Source organism: Rana temporaria, chromosome 4, assembly GCF_905171775.1.
Source record: "Rana temporaria chromosome 4, aRanTem1.1, whole genome shotgun sequence".
Classification (NCBI taxonomy): Eukaryota; Metazoa; Chordata; class Amphibia; order Anura; family Ranidae; genus Rana; species Rana temporaria.
In genome coordinates this window covers 273,167,748-273,186,610 of record NC_053492.1, presented here as the reverse complement: position 1 = coordinate 273,186,610, position 18,863 = coordinate 273,167,748, and the positions used below count along the sequence as shown (strand labels likewise).

General features: G+C 44.9%; 2 protein-coding genes across 5 annotated transcripts in view; one reads left to right on the top strand and one right to left on the bottom strand.

Annotated features, from left to right (window-relative positions):
* Positions 1-5,348: 5,348 nt before the first annotated feature.
* LOC120937250 (protein ALP1-like) lies at positions 5,349-8,699 on the bottom strand. Its single transcript, XM_040350305.1, has 3 exons — positions 8,346-8,699; positions 8,156-8,257; positions 5,349-6,309 (listed from the first exon to the last, which is right to left on the bottom strand). Exons 1-3 carry the CDS (start codon positions 8,561-8,563, stop codon positions 5,427-5,429), a joined length of 1,203 nt encoding a protein of 400 aa, XP_040206239.1. The 5' UTR covers positions 8,564-8,699; the 3' UTR covers positions 5,349-5,426.
* Positions 8,700-10,011: 1,312 nt separating this feature from the next.
* GOPC (golgi associated PDZ and coiled-coil motif containing) overlaps positions 10,012-18,863 on the top strand; it is a 58,850-nt gene continuing 49,998 nt past the window's right edge. For 2 of the 4 annotated variants that reach the window (XM_040350302.1, XM_040350301.1), the window contains exon 1: positions 10,012-10,360. In XM_040350302.1, the coding sequence (XP_040206236.1) occupies positions 10,106-10,360 (255 nt within the window). In that variant the 5' untranslated portion in view covers positions 10,012-10,105. The remainder of the gene's footprint in view (positions 10,361-18,863) is intronic. The other 2 variants (XM_040350304.1, XM_040350303.1) reach the window with 1 other exon arrangement.

Below are 18,863 nucleotides of genomic sequence, written 5' to 3'. Positions count from 1 at the left end.
AATGTCAGAGTCTTACAATGCCTCATGGGATGTGTAGTTTCCCAACAGCTGGAGGGCCATAGTTTGAAAACCCCTGGTATAGATCAAAGAATATTCATGTGTTAGAATGGTCCAGTCAAAGTCCAATTGAGAATCTGTGGCAAGACCTGAAAATTGCTGTTTACAGACGCTCTCCGTCCAATCTGACAGAGCGTGAGCTTTGCATAGAAGAATGGGCAAAAAAGTCACTCTCTGGATGTGCAAAGCTGGTAGCGACAAAAAGACTTGCAGCTGTAATTGCAGCGAAAGGTTGTTCTACAAAGTATTGACTCAGGAGGGCTGAATACAAATGCACACCACACTTTTCACATATTTATTTGTAAAAAAATTGAAAACCATTTATTATTTTCCTTCCACTTCACAATTATGTGCCACTTTGTGTTGGTCCATCACTTAAAATCCCAATAAAATACATTTACGTTTTTGGTTGTAACATGACAAAATGTGGAAAATTTCAAGGGGGTATGAATACTTTTTCAAGGCATTGTAAACTCATCGATTTCACGGTTTAAATAAACTGTTAAATTTCAGCCTGCCAGGAATGCTTTCACATTTGCTTGTGTTCACAACCAAACTGTCAAAAAACATAAAATGCCCGGTGTCATACCTGATCACATGTGCGGCACTATGGCAGTTGCAAATCAAACAGAAGCTAAGCTTACTTGAGTGAAAAGAATAGGTTTTAGTTCTGCTTTAGGGCTAGTTTACACTTGCTTCAAAACATGGTCAAAACATGGACATGCATTGTTAAAACTCTCTGAACGCCAGTCAAAGCTCTTGTCACTAAATAAAATGGTTAGCTTACAGTCCTGTTTACGCCTTGTTTTTGCTTGGTGCTTTGATGAGGTTTTTGGTGGAGCTTCAATGCAGCTTCAAGTGAGCTTTGCCATAGACTTCTACAGAGGCTTTGAAGACACTTTAAAGCCCCACATGGGGTATAATTTCTGAAGCAAAGCAAAAGCAAGGTGTAAACAGGATTGTAAGCTAACCATTTTATTAACAGGAGCTTTGACTAGCGTTCAGAGAGCTTTAACAAAGCCTGTCCGAAGCCTTTTTTTGAAGCAAGTGTAAACTAGCTAATAACAGTGTTGGCTGGTGCTCCATTTTATTGGGGGGGCTCAAACAACCCCCCCCCCCCGCAATAGGGCCTACAGACAGACAGGCAAATAGATAAACAGATAGATAGATAGATATGCAGATAGATAAACAGACATGTAGATAGATAGATATGCAGATAGATAAATAAACAAACAGACATGCAGATAAATAGATAGATAGAGATAGAGAGATATCACTGTCCTCCCCCCAGGGATTCAGTAGTGACAGAAGAAGCACTCGATCGGAACCAGTCCCCCATGGCCCCCCTCCTCTTCCCTCTCCTGCCAGGCACATACTTTGGCTCTGACACAGCACAATGTCGGGTGAATGGCTCTGGCTGAAGGTTGATTCTAGGGCAGAGTTGAAGCAGGGTGCCCTCCACCTTCAGTCCCGATGACTGCGATCACAGGATGCTGCTGTAAAGGGACAGACAGTAGTTTCAGATAACACAGTAATGTAACTTGCTTTTCTTCTCCATCCATGGAGCCGCAGGTCAGGGGCACTTCTGACACAGATAAACCGGAAGTGACCCTTGGGGAAAGCACCGCCCATGTGCGAATAGAAAACCCCACAGCAAGAGGAATGCCTGGAAAATGGAAGCCTTACGGCACACTGCTTTGCGCCACAAGCACTCAAAAAACCCTGCAAATGGGTCATCTCACATGCTATCACATGATTGCATAGGCATCATGCTTCCCCATAAAGCACTGTGTCTGGCGCCCGTACACAGTGCACTTAAAGAACTTATTTTTAATATAAGTTCCCCCTATTAGTGTGTGCTGTAAATTGCCTCCAGCTTTGCTTCTTTTTCTTCTTGCCGGAGGCTGCCATTTTGCTGAAGCCCAGAGCCTGAACAGAAGTAAATTATGAAGTGGAAATAACCCCCATTGATTTAACAGTTTAAAGAAAAGTTACATTCTTGGAATGTCGGGATTTCTAAACTGTCACATTTGCTTGTTTTTCTCAACCAATCTGTCAAACCATCAAATGTCTGGTGTCATAACTGATCACGTTTCAGGAGAGAGTGCCAATAATGGGCAGAATACTTGGGTGGTGACATCACCCCATAGGCTTACTCTGGGGCATCGGCTGTCATTCTTCTGTCCTGAAGCTGGCTGCTGGAATCTGATCACGTGGCCAGACTAGAGCACCCTGAAAATAGGTAAGCATTAGAAGGGTGGTTACAATAGGAGTTAGAAGGGGGTGGGAGCAGGTTTAAGCTTAGTTCTAGACTGGAATGTCACTTTACCTGTTTTTAAGGCATGTAGTAAACGATAACTGTCACCTTTGCTTGGTGTTCCTAACCAAACTGTCAAACCATCAGATGGCTGATGTCATAACTGATCACAAGTGCAGCACCATAGAAACTGCATATCAAACAGCGGACAAGATGGCAACCCTCTTCTTGACAGTAAAGGGTCTATAACTACATTTAGGTCCCTTTTCACACTACTGCGACTTCAAAGTCGCGCAATTTTACCACGATTCGTGGGCTCCTTTCACACTCGTACGACTTGTCCCATGATTTGGGAAAGCAAAGTAGCATGACAAGTCGTTTCCAATGACAACCATTCATATCAGTACGACTTTAAGTCACTCCAACTTCAAAGTAGTCCCTGCACAACTTTGGTCCGATTTTGATGCCACTTACACAGGCATTCCCTGAAACCGTGGGCGCAAATCGCAGCAAAATCATGCGACTTTGAAGTCGCACAAGTGTGAAAGAGGCCTTAGTCTACTAGCACATGTGCAGTGTAGTCTACATTCAGGGCTTGTTCACACTAGTTTGGTCACTGCCATTTTTCCGTACTGGAAGAACGCCAGTCACTGCTACAGCACATACATTTTTTTTTTTCTACGTGCCCTGTTCTCACTGCAACGCAGCCTGCGGGTGCAGAGCAGTGAGCTGCGATAAAATGCAGACATGCTCCATTTTAATCGCAGTATACAGGGGGGCACCACACAGTGGCGGAAATGCACAGTGCTGCTGTGCAGTGACATGAATGATGTGTCACTCTGTGCCCTTCAAAAACAGTTGCCAAAAAGAAAGGAAAAAAAACAAAAAGGTAACTGTGTGATGTGGTAAAACATTTGCAGCCAAAGCAAACAGCTGCCTGCTCCAGCTCAGTGTGTGGGCAGTGTGAAAGAGATGTCAAGGCATTGTATCTGGTGATCACTGTCAGTTTCCAGTGTGTTTACCTCAGGTCTCAACAGAAAGTGGTATTTAGGATTATAGAAGTCCTGTCAAAAGTAAGTACACCCCTTACATTTTTGTAAATATTGTATTATATCTTTTCATGTGACAACATGATTCCAGAGATCCATGCTACAAACTTCGAGCGAGCAAGAGGAGGGCATGGAACCAGATTGCCAGCCAAGTTTTCACAAACTGGGCAGACCTAACTGGCAGTGTGAAGGATGATAAAGGTAAACCCCTGCAAACATAACTAACCACCAAAATGACCATAGGGAGATAATAGGATGATTGTTATTTAGTACATCAACCACTTAAGACCCAGACCAATATGCAGGTTAAAGCGGGAGTTCCGCGGGAAGACGTTTGTAAGGCTGATGGTACAACGAAAATTGTACTCAGTCTCCTACTCGCAGCCGCTACCAAGACGATTTCCCCCAAAATAATATTTTATAAAAATTGATGGACATTGCCATCTTAACTGCAGGCACTCTGAAGCCCTCCTGTATTATCTTCCGGGATGCGGTGAATGCTGTCCCAGCATTCACCGCTCTATCCCGCGCAGTCTGACGGCGAGCAGCGCCGTCAACACTGCGCCGTTGCTAGGACAACGGCCGGCAGCGTCCTGAAAAGGACACTCCCCGCTGTGACTAGCAGACAAGTTACTAGTCACGTGACCCGCGAGATATCGTGGGATTTCGAACACAGCGCGTCTCCTGGGATTCTCAGGACTAACTCCCAGGAGACATAGCGCTGATGGGGGATTTTGAAAACCACGCCCACTCCTGCGGTGAAAAGTGAGTGACAGTTCAAAGGTAAGGCGGCCGATTTAAAAAAAAAACGGATACAGACCGTACTATGGCAGCTGGTTTTAAACAGGAAAAGTTGTCAATTAAGGTGAACCTCCGCTTTAAGGACCTTGCCCCTTTTTGCCATTCGGCACTGCGTCGCTTTAACAATTGCGCAGTAATGCGATGTGGCTCCCAAACATAATTGGCGGCCTTTTTCCCCACAAATAGAGCTTTCTGTTGGTGGTATTTGATCATCTCTGCGGTTTTTAGTGACAATTTGGAAAAAAATGCAATATTTTTTACTTTTTGCTATAATAAATATCCCCAAAAAAGATAACATTTTTTTTTTCCTCAGTTTAGGCCGATACGTATTCTTCTACATATTTTTGGTTCTAAAAAAATCGCAATAATCGTTTAACAATTGGTTTGCACAAAATTTATTGCGTTTACAAAATAGGGGATAGTTTTATGGCATTTCTAGAAAAAAAAAAAATTATACTACTAATGGTGCCGATCAGCGATTTTTTTCGTGACTGCGACATTATGGCGGACACATCAAACAATTTTGACACATTTTTGGGACCATTGTCATTTTTACAGCGAAAAGTGCTATAAAAAAAATTGATTACTGTGAAAATGACAATTGCAGTTCAATATGGTCACATATGTGTACACACAAATTGCATGTGTGTAGGAATGTGGCCAGGATGAACTGGAATGGCACATCTATTGCCTCCTTGTGTAAGCACCTAATGTAGAGGTCTCCAAACTGCGGCCCGAGGGCCAGATGTGGCCCTTTGCTAGCCTTTATCCGGCCCTTGGGGCACAATTCCTCCCACTGACATGAGGCACTATTCCTCCCATTGACACCAACAATGGGGCACTATATTATCAACTGATACCAATGATGGGATACTATTCCTCCTACTAATAGGGGGAATACTCCTCTTCCTATTGACCACCAACCCTGAGGCCATATATGTTCTCACTGATGCCGGGCCTGTGACTTTTTCTTCCCTTGCTGACCCCAATCCGGCCCTCCTAAAGTCTGAAGGGCAATAAAGTGGCCCTTTGTTTGTAAAGTTTGGAGACCGCTGACCTAATGCATAAGAGTATAAGTATAGAATTGTCAGCATGTCACTAATACATAATGGCACACTCTGACCCCTAGTGAATATTGTACCCAAAGATAAATATATATATAAAAACAAAAAACATGAGACTTCTCAATACATCAATCATTTTTATAAATTCTTCAGTACAGCATAGTATATGGTTGTTAAGAAAAAACTGAAAAGGTGAAATTATTCAATTGCATCAAGCTGCCATGGGACCTGTCCTGCTGGAGACATAAAGTATGACGCAAATTGATCCCGGACATGTGTACCTTGTCTGCTTTCACGTACACCAGTCCAATGAGCTCTTTCAATGTTCTCATGCACTTGGTCCTCAAAGTCGAATCCATCCCGCTGCCTTACGAAGTTATGCAAGGCACATGCAGCTTTAACAGCACAGACTGCATTTTGCATATTTAGAACAATGGGAGTGTGTAGGACCCGCCATTTGTTTGCCAAAATGCCAAAAGCACATTTGACAACTCCACGTGCTCTTGTTAGCCGATAATTGAACACACTCTCCTGTTCAGTTAGATTGTGCCCTGAATAAGGCTGTAGAAGATGCTCACTCAGAGAAAAGGCCTCATCCCCCACAAAAACACTGGGTAGGGGAGGGCCATTTGTGCCCGGGAGTGGACTGTTTTCTGGAAGGTCCAGACTATTGGTACGCAGCATGTGTTCAAAAGATGAATTACCAAATATAGTAGAGTCAGCGCTGCTGCCATATGACCCAATATCAATGTAACGGAAGCAATAATTAGCATCAGCCACAGCCATTAAAACAAAAGAAAAATATTTTTTGTAATTCAAATACTGGCTTCCGCTACCCATGGGCTTTACGATCCGAATATGTTTCCCATCGATCGCTCCAACGCAATTGGGGAAGTTGCAGCGTTGCCAGAAAACTTCGGAGATCTGTGACCATTCCTCTGCTGTAGGTTTCTTAAATACAATATCCTTCAACACTTCCCAAATAGCAGAGCAGGTGTCACGGACGATGTAACTTGCAGTCGATTTTCCAACACGAAAGGCATAGTGTAGACTTGCGAACGATTGTCCGGTTGATAGATACCTACAAAGAAATAAATATATATATATTTTTATTTGTGTTTGTTGACAGTTAAAATGCTTAAAAAAAAGTGGAAGAGTATACATGACGCCTTCACTCGACATCTAAGACTGCAAAGGGAATTTAGGAGTGGATCGGCGGCATGTGCCCCAAAAGATTACATGTTTGCTAGAGAATTGGAGTTCCTTCGGCCATTGCTGGCTTTGGGGAGGCAAGCTATCATCTGTACTAATGTCATTAAACAAAATGTAATAAGTAAGTTATATTAATTCATTTTTATTTTCAGTACTGAAAACTGCTGGGAGGAAAGTACTCCAAACAACGATTTGGACACAGATACTAACAGTCAGCAAGCAAGCCAAGCATCAGGTGATCAAGCGTGCCAAGAGCCGGAGAGTCAATTGTCGACTCCATCACGATCTGCCACACCTGTGTAAGACGAGGAGTCCACGCCACCAGTTTGTGCTTGTGTACCTGCTAGAGCAACAAGAATGAGGGCTCCAGAACCCGATTTCAATCGTATGTTAGACATCATGGCCTCTATGTCTGAAAGAATGACCAGCAACAGGTCGCACGTTCAGGTTTCTGCGAGATGTCTGGAGGGGCTGATGGAGAAGGTACCATCAGAACTCCAGGCAGACATGTTGGTAGGTACCATACGTTACATCGCAACTTTCATTCCACCAACCACAACATATAAATCCTCTGAACCTCCACCACCCTATGGTCCCTATGCAACCCCCCCCCCCCCCCGCCAGCACCACCCCTTCCTCGGTTGTCATCACCACATATTGCCACCCACCTTCCTTGGCCAACACCACCACCTTCTACTTACCTTCCTCTGCCAACACCACCACCTTCTACTTACCTTCCTCTGCCAACACCACCACCTTCTACTTACCTTCCTCTGCCAACACCACCACCTTCTAATTACCCTCCTCTTCCAACACCACCACCTTCTAGTTACCTTCCTCAGCCAACACCACCACCACCTTCTTCTAATTGGCAGCATAATGAGAATCCCTCCACCTCCAGCTGGTCACATTTTGGCCATGCTATGAATGTGGTGATGTCACCTGATGAGCGAGAGAACTCCTCCCAAACATTCCATCAGCTTTAAAAAACAAAATTTGTTCTATGAGCAACGTTAGCTCGATTTCTTTTTCTATATTGTTGAGTTGTATATGTGAAGAACGAACAAAAGAACGTAAAAAGTTATATTTCAAAAATATTAAAAAAAAAAGAAAAGTTTATGTTTGGCTTTAAAAACGTGTGTTTGGTGTTTATTTGATGCATATACAAAAATATTAAAGTGGAGTTCCACCCATTTTTGTATGTTTGTCTGTGCTGCATGCTCTAATCTCATAGTGTTCAGAATGGACAATTTTTATTTAATTTGTTGCTTGTAAATGCCTTTATTTTGTAGTCCTTCATTACTTCCTCCTCCTTATTTGCCTAGGCTATTTGCAAGGGTTTCTGGGATAGGCATCATGTTTCCCAGTAGTCCTTGCAAACCTGACTGAAACCTATTACATTGCTTGTGCACTGAGCATGTGCGAGATATGCAAAGCTGAAATCCAGGAAGTCATACAGTCTGGCTTCATGATGCCCACGCTTAAGATGGCCACGGTCTATTTCTAGATTATAAACTATCTAAATGCTGTAACAACCTAACAAAACTGACCTTAGTTTACAGACTAACTTTACTAGAATACATTAAAGCTTGTGTATTACTGGGGTATTTATATTTAAAAAGTGAAATTGTGGGTGGAACTCCCCTTTAATATTGGGTTCTACATGTAAAAGAGTCATTAAAAAAATTAGACAAAAAATAAATAAAAAAAATTACCTCAGTGTGATGATTAGTCGCTCCACAGGTGGTATACGGTTACGAAAATATGTGTCCATTCGCTGCAACCGACTACTGAGTAAACCCAATAACTCATCAAAGCTGTTATTAAAAAAAAAAAGTGGGGTTTTTAGTGGACATAAGAAAGGAACAATGTCAAACATCATGAATCCAAGTAATTTTGACTAACCTTTTTATGGACATCCTAGTGTAGTCCAAAAATGTATCCTCGTGATCACGTAGGTCACTGTACATGACCCAAAATTGGCCTCTCTCTTCTCGATCAGCAATTACGGGCTGGATACAGTATCTGCGAGCCCTCTTCTTTCTCTTCTCTCTTTTTTTATATAGAAAATATGACGCAACAGTGGCTGCTGCCAAAAAACACGCCATCTCATCATCACTCATCTTTGCAGATCTCAATACAAACAAATGGAGTAGGAAGCACAAGGATGACCCGGAAGAAGAATATTCACCCAGGAAGAAGATAAAAAAAAATCTAAAAACAGCAAAAAATGATGAAAGAGATAATAGTTTTTCCTATTGGCCAAAATAAAAAAACTACAAAGTTCAAAAACGTCGGAAAACGCTGTATGCAAACGCGCGACAAAACGCCGGAAAAAAACGACCGAAAACGCTACGCTCAGGTGTGAATGCAGCCTAAGAGTTTCAATTTGTATGCAATTGGGCAGGCCCTTGCACTACATGGTTTGGTAAAATCTAAAGGAAATCTGACAACAAAAGTTAGGACAGTTAGGAGCTGTGGAAATCAGGGACAGTTAGGGAGCTATGGAAATCAGGGACAGTTAGGGAGCTATGGAAATCAGGGACAGTTAGGGAGCTATGGAAATCAGGGACAGTTAGGGAGCTATGGAAATCAGGGACAGTTAGGGAGCTATGGAAATCAGGGACAGTTAGGGAGCTATGGAAATCAGGGACAGTTAGGGAGCTATGGAAATCAGGGACAGTTAGGGAGCTACGGTAATCAGGGACAGTTAGGGAGCTACGGTAATCAGGGACAGTTAGGGAGCTACGGTAATCAGAGACAGTTAGGGAGCTACGGTAATCAGAGACAGTTAGGGAGCTACGGTAATCAGGGACAGTTAGGGAGCTATGGAAATCAGGGACAGTTAGGGAGCTATGGAAATCAGGGACAGTTAGGGAGTTATGGAAATCTGGGACAATGGAAATCAGGGACAGTTAGGGAGCTATGGAAATCTGGGACAATGGAAATCAGGGACAGTTAGGGAGCTATGGAAATCAGGGACAGTTAGGGAGCTATGGAAATCAGGGACAATGGAAATCAGGGACAGTTAGGGAGCTATGGAAATCAGGGACAATGGAAATCAGGGACAGTTAGGGAGCTATGGAAATCAGGGACAGTTAGACGCCATGGTATGGCACTGCTAATATCCTGGATGGGTGTGTCTCTCCTCACGAGGCTTACAGTACAGGGCGATCTCTCGGCGATCGCTTGCTTCGGTCTTTAGCCTGTCAGTTGTGGCAGACAAAAATAAGGATTACCTATATACACAAAACGTAAATATAAAAAAAAAAGCCTTGTGAATAAAGAGAGGTGCGGCGCGGTAATAACGGGTTAAGCACAGAGTACTCCAATGACTTCACCGACTATTACAGTAAACGAGTATTACGGCCAGTAAAAAACATATTACAGACAACTACCAGGTCTAGCCAGTAGACAGGGCAAAACAATTCCCCCCCGCCCCAGTAGCCGCTTTATCCAATCAGACATTAGAGTTGGAGCACCTGGTTGTAGCTGGACCAATCAGAATGCGTCGCACACTTCCAGGTCTTAGCTTCCCATCGTCTCCTACCCGTAATGGGCCAATGAGAAAGCACCGTGTATTGTGAGTAGCCAATCAGCCGGCAAGTGACCGTAACGCCTGGTTTGAGTGACACTCTCCATCTTCCCGTCTCCGTTGCGCCGTCATGTCGGCAGTACCGTGTTCAGGGGCTTCGTCCTCGGGCCCGGTGCCCGGGATGTCCATGTTCCGCTGGATGGAGGTCCTGGAGAAGGAGTTTGATAAAGCCTTCGTCGATGTGGATCTGTTGCTGGGAGAGATAGACCCTGACCAGGCCGACATTACCTATGAGGGACGCCAGAAGATGACCAGTCTGAGTTCGTGCTTCGCTCAGCTGTGTCATAAAGCGCAGACCGTCAGTCAGATCAATCACAAGCTGGAGGTGAGTGGGGGGCAGATAACATGGTCCTGGTGGGCTGGCCCTCATCACATGGAGAACACATGAGCCACACCAACCTAGCAATAGCCCTGTGTCTGGAGGGGAGCAGGTCGTCACAAGGTCTTTATACCTCACACACCTGGGGTCTTATCACTGTGGGTCACCAGTGCAGCCATCTTTGATATGGGCTGTGGCTTCCTGAGAAGCTGCTGCGGATGCGCAAGCTTGCCTGTCGCTTTTCAAATGGGCTTGTAACATGTGATGTGTCCCCAAAGGGGGCGGAGCAATTTAAATCATCCTCGCGGGTACTGATAAAAATGTATGCGCTTGGCTTGCTCCCCCCTGAAAAAACAGTAACCCATCAGCTATGAGTAAACACTAAAGTTATTGTGAAACGCGTCAGCTGTCCTAGGTTCCGTTGCTGTGACTTGTAGTGCCATTTTTTTTTTACATTAACCACTTCCCGATGGCCGTACGACTTTATACGGCCGCAGGGTGGTTCTAAATCTCTGAGCCGCCGTGTTTTTACGGCCTCCGCTCCTCTTGGCCACTGGGGGGCACGCCGGCCCGCCACATCACTGGAATGCCGATGCGCGTGCCTGGCGGCCGCGATGTCCTCCAGGCTCCCGCGATCGGCGGTTACAGAGACAAGGACATGGATCTGTGTGTGTAAACGCACAGATCCACGTCCTGTCAGGGAGAGAGGAGACCGATCTGTGTCCCTTGTTCATAGGGACACAGATCAGTCACCCCCCTCCCCCCACACAGTTAGTAACACTCACTAAGGTACACATTTAACCCCTCCCTCACCCCCTAGTGTTAACCCCTTCAATGCCAGTCACATTTATACAGTAATTAGTGCATATTTATAGCACTGATCGCAGTATAAATGTGAATGGTGCCAAAAATGTGTCAAAAGTGTCCGATGTGTCCGCCATAATGTCGCAGTACCGATAAAAATCGCAGATCGCCGCCATTACTAGTAAAAAAAAATAATAATAATTAGGGTTGTCCCGATACCACTTTTTTAGGACCGAGTACAAGTACCGATACTTTTTTTCAAGTAGTCGCCGATACCGAATACCGATACTTTTTTTTAATGTCATGTGACCGTTTTCAAACCACAATACAGACCAAAGATATTTTCTTTAGAATTATGAAGAACTGGTACATCATGGTGTGGGGCTGTTTTTTAGCATACGGTACTGGAAAACTACATATCATTGAAGGAGTGATCACTGTCAGTGCAGCTCATCGGTGCCAGTGCCCAAAAGTGCAGCTAGCCAGTGCCACCTATCAGTGCAGATCAGTGCCCATTAGTGCATCAGTGCAGGGAGGCAGCTTATTAGTGCATCTCATCAGTGCCACCCAATCAATGCCAGTGCCACCTATCAGTGCCATCCATTTATGAGTGCCATTCAATCAATGCCAGTGCCACCTATCAGTGCCATCCAATGGTGCCATCCAATTTGTGTTCGATGTCACAAAAAAAAAAAAAGTATTCTATTTTGGTATCGGGAGTATTTGCGCGAGTACGAGTACTAGCGCAAATACTCGGTATCGGTCCCGATACCGATACTGGTATCGGTATCTGGACAACCCTAATAATAATTCTGTCCCCTATTTTGTAGGCGCTAAAACTTTTGCGCAAACCAGTCGCTTATTGCGATTTTTTTTTTTTTTTTTAACCAAAAATATGTATCGGCCTACACTGAGAAATTTTTTTTTTTTAGCTATTTATTACAGCAACAAGTAAAAAATATATATATTTTTTTTCAAAATTGTCGCTCTATTTTTGTTCATAGCGCAAAAAGTAAAAAACGCAGAGGTGATCAAATACCACCAAAAGAAAGCTCTATTTGTGGGGAAAAAAGGACGCCAATTTTGTTTGGGAGCCACGTCGCACGACCGCGCAATTGTCAGTTAAATCGACGCAGTGCCGAATCGCAAAAAGTCCTCTGGTCAGAAAGGGGGTATATGTGCCCAGTAAGCAAGTGGTTAAAGACACGTTGGATTTGAGTGCGGCTGTGTTGATCATCTTTTGTTCTTAGTAACTCACGGGTAGGTGGAGGAGCAAACTAGTGGGACTTCACTTTTTTGAATGAAGTTCAGCTTACTTCACTCTGTCAATAAACGCAAAGTATTTTTAAAGTTGTTGCAAAGGCGCATGAAGGTAAAAAACCTTCTGTGTGCAGCAGTCCCTCCTAAAACTTACCTAAGCCCCATGTTGATCCAGTGATGTTCACAACAGCCTTGGCTCTCCAGGGACTCACACTCCTGATTGGCTATTGGCAGAAGCAGGAGCCATTGGCTTCTGCTGCTGTCAATCACACCCAGTGAGCAAATCAGGAGACAGAGGGGGTGACAGAGGAGGAATCTATGCCACATCCGGCCCCTCATTCGCGCCCCCCCCCGTCATCTGACACACAGGTCCCAGAGAATAGCAGGGACCAGTGAGGACATGCAGTGCAACTTGCGCATGCGCAGTAGGGAACCAGACTGTGAAGCCGCAAGGCTTTACTTCCTGATTCCCTTACTAAAGACTCTGGCGCCTCCACCTGGGAGCCGAGGGACGGGGCAGCTTCGGGTGCCGACATTGTGGGCGCCCAGGACAGGTAAGTATCCTAATATTAAAAGTCAGCAGCTGCAGTATTTGTAGCTTCTGACTTTTTAACCACTTAACGACCGCCGCACGACGATATACGTCGGCAGAATGGCACGGCTGGGCAGATGGACGTAATGGTACAATGGTTACATCTACCCAGCCCGGTCCGAAGCTCCGGGACCGCGAGACCCGCGGACCCGATCGCCGCTGGGGTCCCGCGATCGGTCCCCGGAACTGAAGAACGGGGAGAGCCGCGTGTAAACACGGCTTCCCCGTGCTTCACTGTGGCGGCTGCATTGATCGTGTCATCCCTTTTATAGGGAGACACAATCGATGACGTCACTCCTACAGCCACACCCCCCTACAGTTGTAAACACACACTAGGTGAAACATAACCCCTTCAGCGCCCCCTGTGGTTAACTCCCAAACTGCAACTGTCATTTCCACAATAAAGAATGCATTTTAAATGCATTTTTTGCTGTGAAAATGACAACGGTCCCAAAAATGTGTAAAAATTGTCCCATGTGTCTGCCATAATGTCGCAGTCACGAAAAAAATCGCTGATCGCCGCCATTAGTAGTAAAAAAAAAAAAAAATAATAATAATAAAAATGCAATAAAACTATCCCCTATTTTGTAAATGCTATAAATTTTGCGCAAACCAACCGATAAACGCTTATTGCGTGTTTGTTTTTTGTTTTTTTTACCAAACATATGTAGAATAATATGTATCGGCCTAAACTGAGGAAAAAAAAAATGTTTTATATATTTTTGGGGGATATTTATTATAGCAAAAAGTTAAAAATATTGATTTATTTTTCAAAATTGTCGCTCTATTTTTGTTTATAGCACAAAAAATAAAAATCGCAGAGGCAATCAAATACCATCAAAAGAAATCTCTATTTGTGGGAAGAAAAGGACGCAAATTTTGTTTCGGTACAACATTGCATGACTGCGCAATTACCAGTTAAAGCAGCGCAGTGCCAAATTGTAAAAACACCTCTGGGCATTTAGCTGCATATTGGTCCGGGGCTTAAGTGGTTAAATACTAATTTTTTTTTTTTTTTTGGCGGAACTCCCCTTAAATGTCCCTTTTTTTCTTTCATCTCATAAACGTACTCCCCCACTCCACTCCCCCCTGCTTGTTCCTGTCACTTTACCACACACTTGATACAGATGGCACTGGTTGGCTCTGGCAGGTGGCACTGCTTGGCTCTGGCAGGTGGCACTGGCAGATGACATTGGTTGTCCTGTCAACCAAACTTTCAAACCATTCAATGGCTGGTGTCATAACTGATCATGTGTGCAGCATCATGGCAGTTGCAGATCAAACGGAGGCCAAGATGGCAGCTTCCTTGGCTATAAAGGGTAGGAGGGTTTAGTTCCACTTTAGGCCTCATTCATGCCATGGTACAGAGACAGTTTTTCTGCATGTGTTCTACAAGGGCACAACAAAAACAAACAACCTGCAGACTTTTTCTGTGCAGGAATCTGCAACGTGAATGCAATTTTTTGCATGGGGAAAAAACTGACAGGATATCAACATTGGTGTGAATAGGGCACATAACTAAAAAAAGTAGATATTTGCCAGCACGCCATGGATTGACACAAAGTAGCGTCCAAACAGATAGTTTATTGCATGATCACAACAACACAAGGAGAGTGCAACATTTCGCAGTCACGCAGGACCCCTTCATCAGGCATGTGCAATTCTGCCCATGATCCCAAAACGCTGTGTAAAATGGAAGAATCGCACCGCGCTTGTTCAGGTGCCATTCATTTTAAATGGCACGTAAACGCTGGTGCGATTCTGCCACAGTTGTCACACGATAAATCATGGCAAACCTCTGCACGAATCTTGATGCCCAAAAGAAGCTCCTGCTCCTTTTTGAGTGGCAAGCTTTGCGCAATGTGGTTTGCAGCATGATTGAGCACGCTAGAATTGCACCTGTGTTTAGGTGCCGTTGAAAATGAAAGACACCTGAACGAGCATGGCGCTCTTTGTAAGTTTTACAGCCTGTTTTGATTCTGCCCGTGACCGCAAATGCCCAGGTGTGAACGGGTTCTCTAGGCTTTACTACCAGTTTAATCAATTTGTCATCCGATCAAAAGAAGAAATTGTATCCTTCAATGGGGCACTGGTCTCTGGTGGGAATTATTTGGATACTAGTGTCAGCTCTGAGCTTCAATGAAGATATTTGCAAGCACACCACGGATCTTCATGTCACTATACACATTACATCTTTGGAGCAGCTTTTGGGCGCTGAAAAAAAACCCCCCTCTCCATTAAAAAGAATTGAACGCGCTGTAAAAATGCCTTACCTTTTCACACTGAGGCAACGCAAAAACGCCCTAAAACGTTAGGGTCTTAGCGGTGCTTTACCAGCACATTGGGATTGCAGATGAGGCTTCGCTCGAATAATGCTCGAAAAATGCCCAGTGTGAAAGGGGCCTCATGGTTAGTGTTCCTGTTTAAAAGTTTACATACCCCAGTTCTTAAAGGGGTGTTCCAGCCTGTTTTTAAGTTTATTAAAAGTCAGCAGCTTCAAAAAGTGTAGCTGCTGGCTTTTAATAAAAAGACACTTACCTGCTCCACGGTTCCAGCGAAACACGCCGGCCGGGGCTCCGCTCCTCGCCCCCCCTCGCCGGCCGGTGTCTTCATTCCTAGTGTGGGCACCCGGCTGTGACCGCTTTCGGCTTCACGGCCGGGCACCCACTGCTCATGCGCGAGCGGCGCAAGCCGTCCGATTGGACAGGCGCTCGCCTACAGGGAGGGGCTGCAATAAGGCGATTAAGCTATTCGCCTTACCAGCCCCTCGGCGGAAGGAGGAAGTGGGACAGGAAGTCCCACTGCTCCTGAAGCCCCCACTCCCCCCCCCCCAAAAAAATGGCATGTAAGGGGGCGAGGAGTGGATTAAGCGGAAGTTCCATTTTTAGGTGGAACTCCGCTTTAATACCGTGTATTGCCCCTTTAACATCAATGACAGCTTGAAGTCTTTTGTGGTATTTGTGAATGAGGCTCTTTATCTTCTCAGATGGTAAAGCTGCCTATTCCTCTTGGCAAAAAGTCTCCAGTTCCTGTAAATTCTTGGGCTGTCTTGCATGTACTGCACGTTTGAGATCTCCCCAGAGGGGCTCAATGATATTGAGATCAGGAGACTGAGATGGCCACTCCAGAACCTTCACTTTATTCTGCTGTAGCCAATGACAGGTCGACTTGGCCTTGTGTTTTAGATCATTGTCATGTTGGAATGTCCAAGTACGTCCCATGCGCAGCTTCCTGGCTGATGAATACAAATGTTCCTCCAGTATTTTTTGATAACGTACTGCATTCATCTTGCCATCAATTTTGACCAATTTTCCTGTGCCTTTGTAACTCACAAATCCCCAAACCATAAGCGATCCACCTCCGTGTTTCACAGTAGGAATGGTGTACCTTTTATCATAGGCCTTGTTGACTACTCTCTAAACGTAGCTTTATGGTTGTGGCCAAAAAGCTCAATTTTGGTCTCATCACTCCAAATGACTTTGTACCAGAAGGTTTGAGGTCTGTCTCTGTGCTGTTTGGCGTACTGTAAGTGGGGTATTTTAAGGCATTACCGTAGCAATGGCTTTCTTCTGGCGACTTGACCATGCAGCCCATCATTCTTCAAGTGCCTCCACTTGTTTTCTGAGAGTCCTGTATTTCACCTGAAGTTATTTGTGGGTTTTTCTGTGCATCCCAAACAATTTTCCTGGCAGTTGTGGCTGAAATTTTAGTTGGCCTGGCTGTGGTTTGGTTTCAACAGAATCCATAGTTTTTCACTTCTTGATTAGAGTTTGAACACTGCTGATTGGCATTCTTAATTCCTTGGATATCTTTTTTTATATCCCTTTCCTTTTTTATACAGTTCAACTACCTTTTCCTGCAGATCCTTTGACAATTATTTTGCTTTCCCCATGACTCAGAATCCAGAAATGTAAGTGCAGCACTGGATGAAAGATACAAAGGTCTGTCAGGAGTCTAGAAACTAGGGTTGTCCCGATACCGATACTAGTATCGGTATCGGGACCGATTCCGAGTTTTTTCGGCGGTACTCAGACGCCGATACCCCGCCCCGATACACAAATAGAATACTTGCCACCCCCCGTCGCCTGCCGCCACCGAAGCCGCAATCCGCCGCGATTCGCCGCATCCCCGCTGCCGCCGACTGTGTAATACGCCGGGAACATTACAGCTTTGAATAGCTGTAATGATTCGCATCGCGCATAGACACTCCCCCTTGCTCGGGTGAACTGTCCAATCCCGAGCAAGGGGGAGTGTCTATACGTAGCGCGAATCATTACAGCTTTAGCTGTTATGTTCCCGCGCGTATTACCAGTCGGCGCTCGGCGGCAGCGGCACACAGGTAAGGGGGACATCGCTGCATATGGGGGACGATGGCTGCATATGGGGGATGATGGCTGCATATGGGGGACAATGTCTGCATATGGGGGAGACGATGGCTGTATATGGGAGACAATGGCTGTATATGGGGGAGACGATGGCTTCATATGGGGGAGACAATGGCTGTATATGGGAGACAATGGCTGTATATGGGGGAGACGATGGCTGTATATGGGGGAGACGATGGCTGTATATGGGGGAGACGATGGCTGTATATGGGGGGGACAATGGCTGTATATGGGGGGGACAATGGCTGTATATGGGGGGGACAATGGCTGTATATGGGGGGGACAATGGCTGGATATGGGGGAGACAATGGCTGGATATGGGGGACATGGCTGCATATGGGGGACAATGGCTGGATATGGGGGAGACAATGGCTGCATATATGTGGGGGGACAATGGCTGTATATGGGGGAGACAATGGCTGCATATGGGGGACAATGGCTGTATATGGGGGAGACAATGGCTGTATATGGGGGACAATGTCTGCATATGGGAGACAATGGCTGGATATGGGGGAGACAATGGCTGCATTTGGGGACACATTTAAAAAAAGTATCGGTATTCGGTATCGGCGACTACTTGAAAAAAAGTATCGGTACTTGTACTCAGTCCTAAAAAAGTGGTATCGGGACAACCCTACTAGAAACTTATTGACATTTTACACACACACACACACACACACACACACACACACACACACACACACACACACACACACACACACACACTAATTACAAGCAAACAGATCACAGGTGATGGTTACCTTTTTAATACCCATTCAAACCCCTTTGTGTCAACTTGTGTGCATGTTATCAGGCCAAAATCAACAGGGTATAAACGCAGTTGATTGATAATAAATGGCTTCAGCCAAACACTAACCATAAGAGAAAGAAGTGAAAGAAATGTTTTTTGTGTTGTTATTGACGTTCTCTGAAAAATGACAAAGAAATCAAAAATTCTGCCAGGGTATGTAAACTTATGAGCACAACTGTAAAGTGATTCTAAAGGAAAGAATTAAAAAAAAAAAAACAAACCTGTTATACTTACCTGCTCTGTGCAACAGTTTGCACGGAGCAGTCCCGATTCTCTTCTTTTTGGGTCTTCCCTCCTGCCAAGTGCCCCCAATAGCAAGCCTCACAAGCTGTGCTCTGTGTGTCCATTCTCATTGTTCCGCACCTTTTTGGCTGTGATTTGATAACAGCAGGAGAGCCAATGGCTGCTATGTGAGCTAATGAGAAAAAAGAGACCTGGGAGAGCCGCTGCTCTTATGCACATCACTGGATCTAACAGGGGCTCAGGTAAGGGAAAGCTGGGGGTTAAAGTGGAGTTCCACCAATTTTTATTAGTTTATTTAAAGTCAGCAGCTACAAAAAGCATAGCTGTTGACTTTTAATAAACCGACACTTTCCTGCCCCAAGGTCCAGCGATGTGGCCGCCCGGAGGCTCACTCCTCTCCCCCTCCTCTGTGCC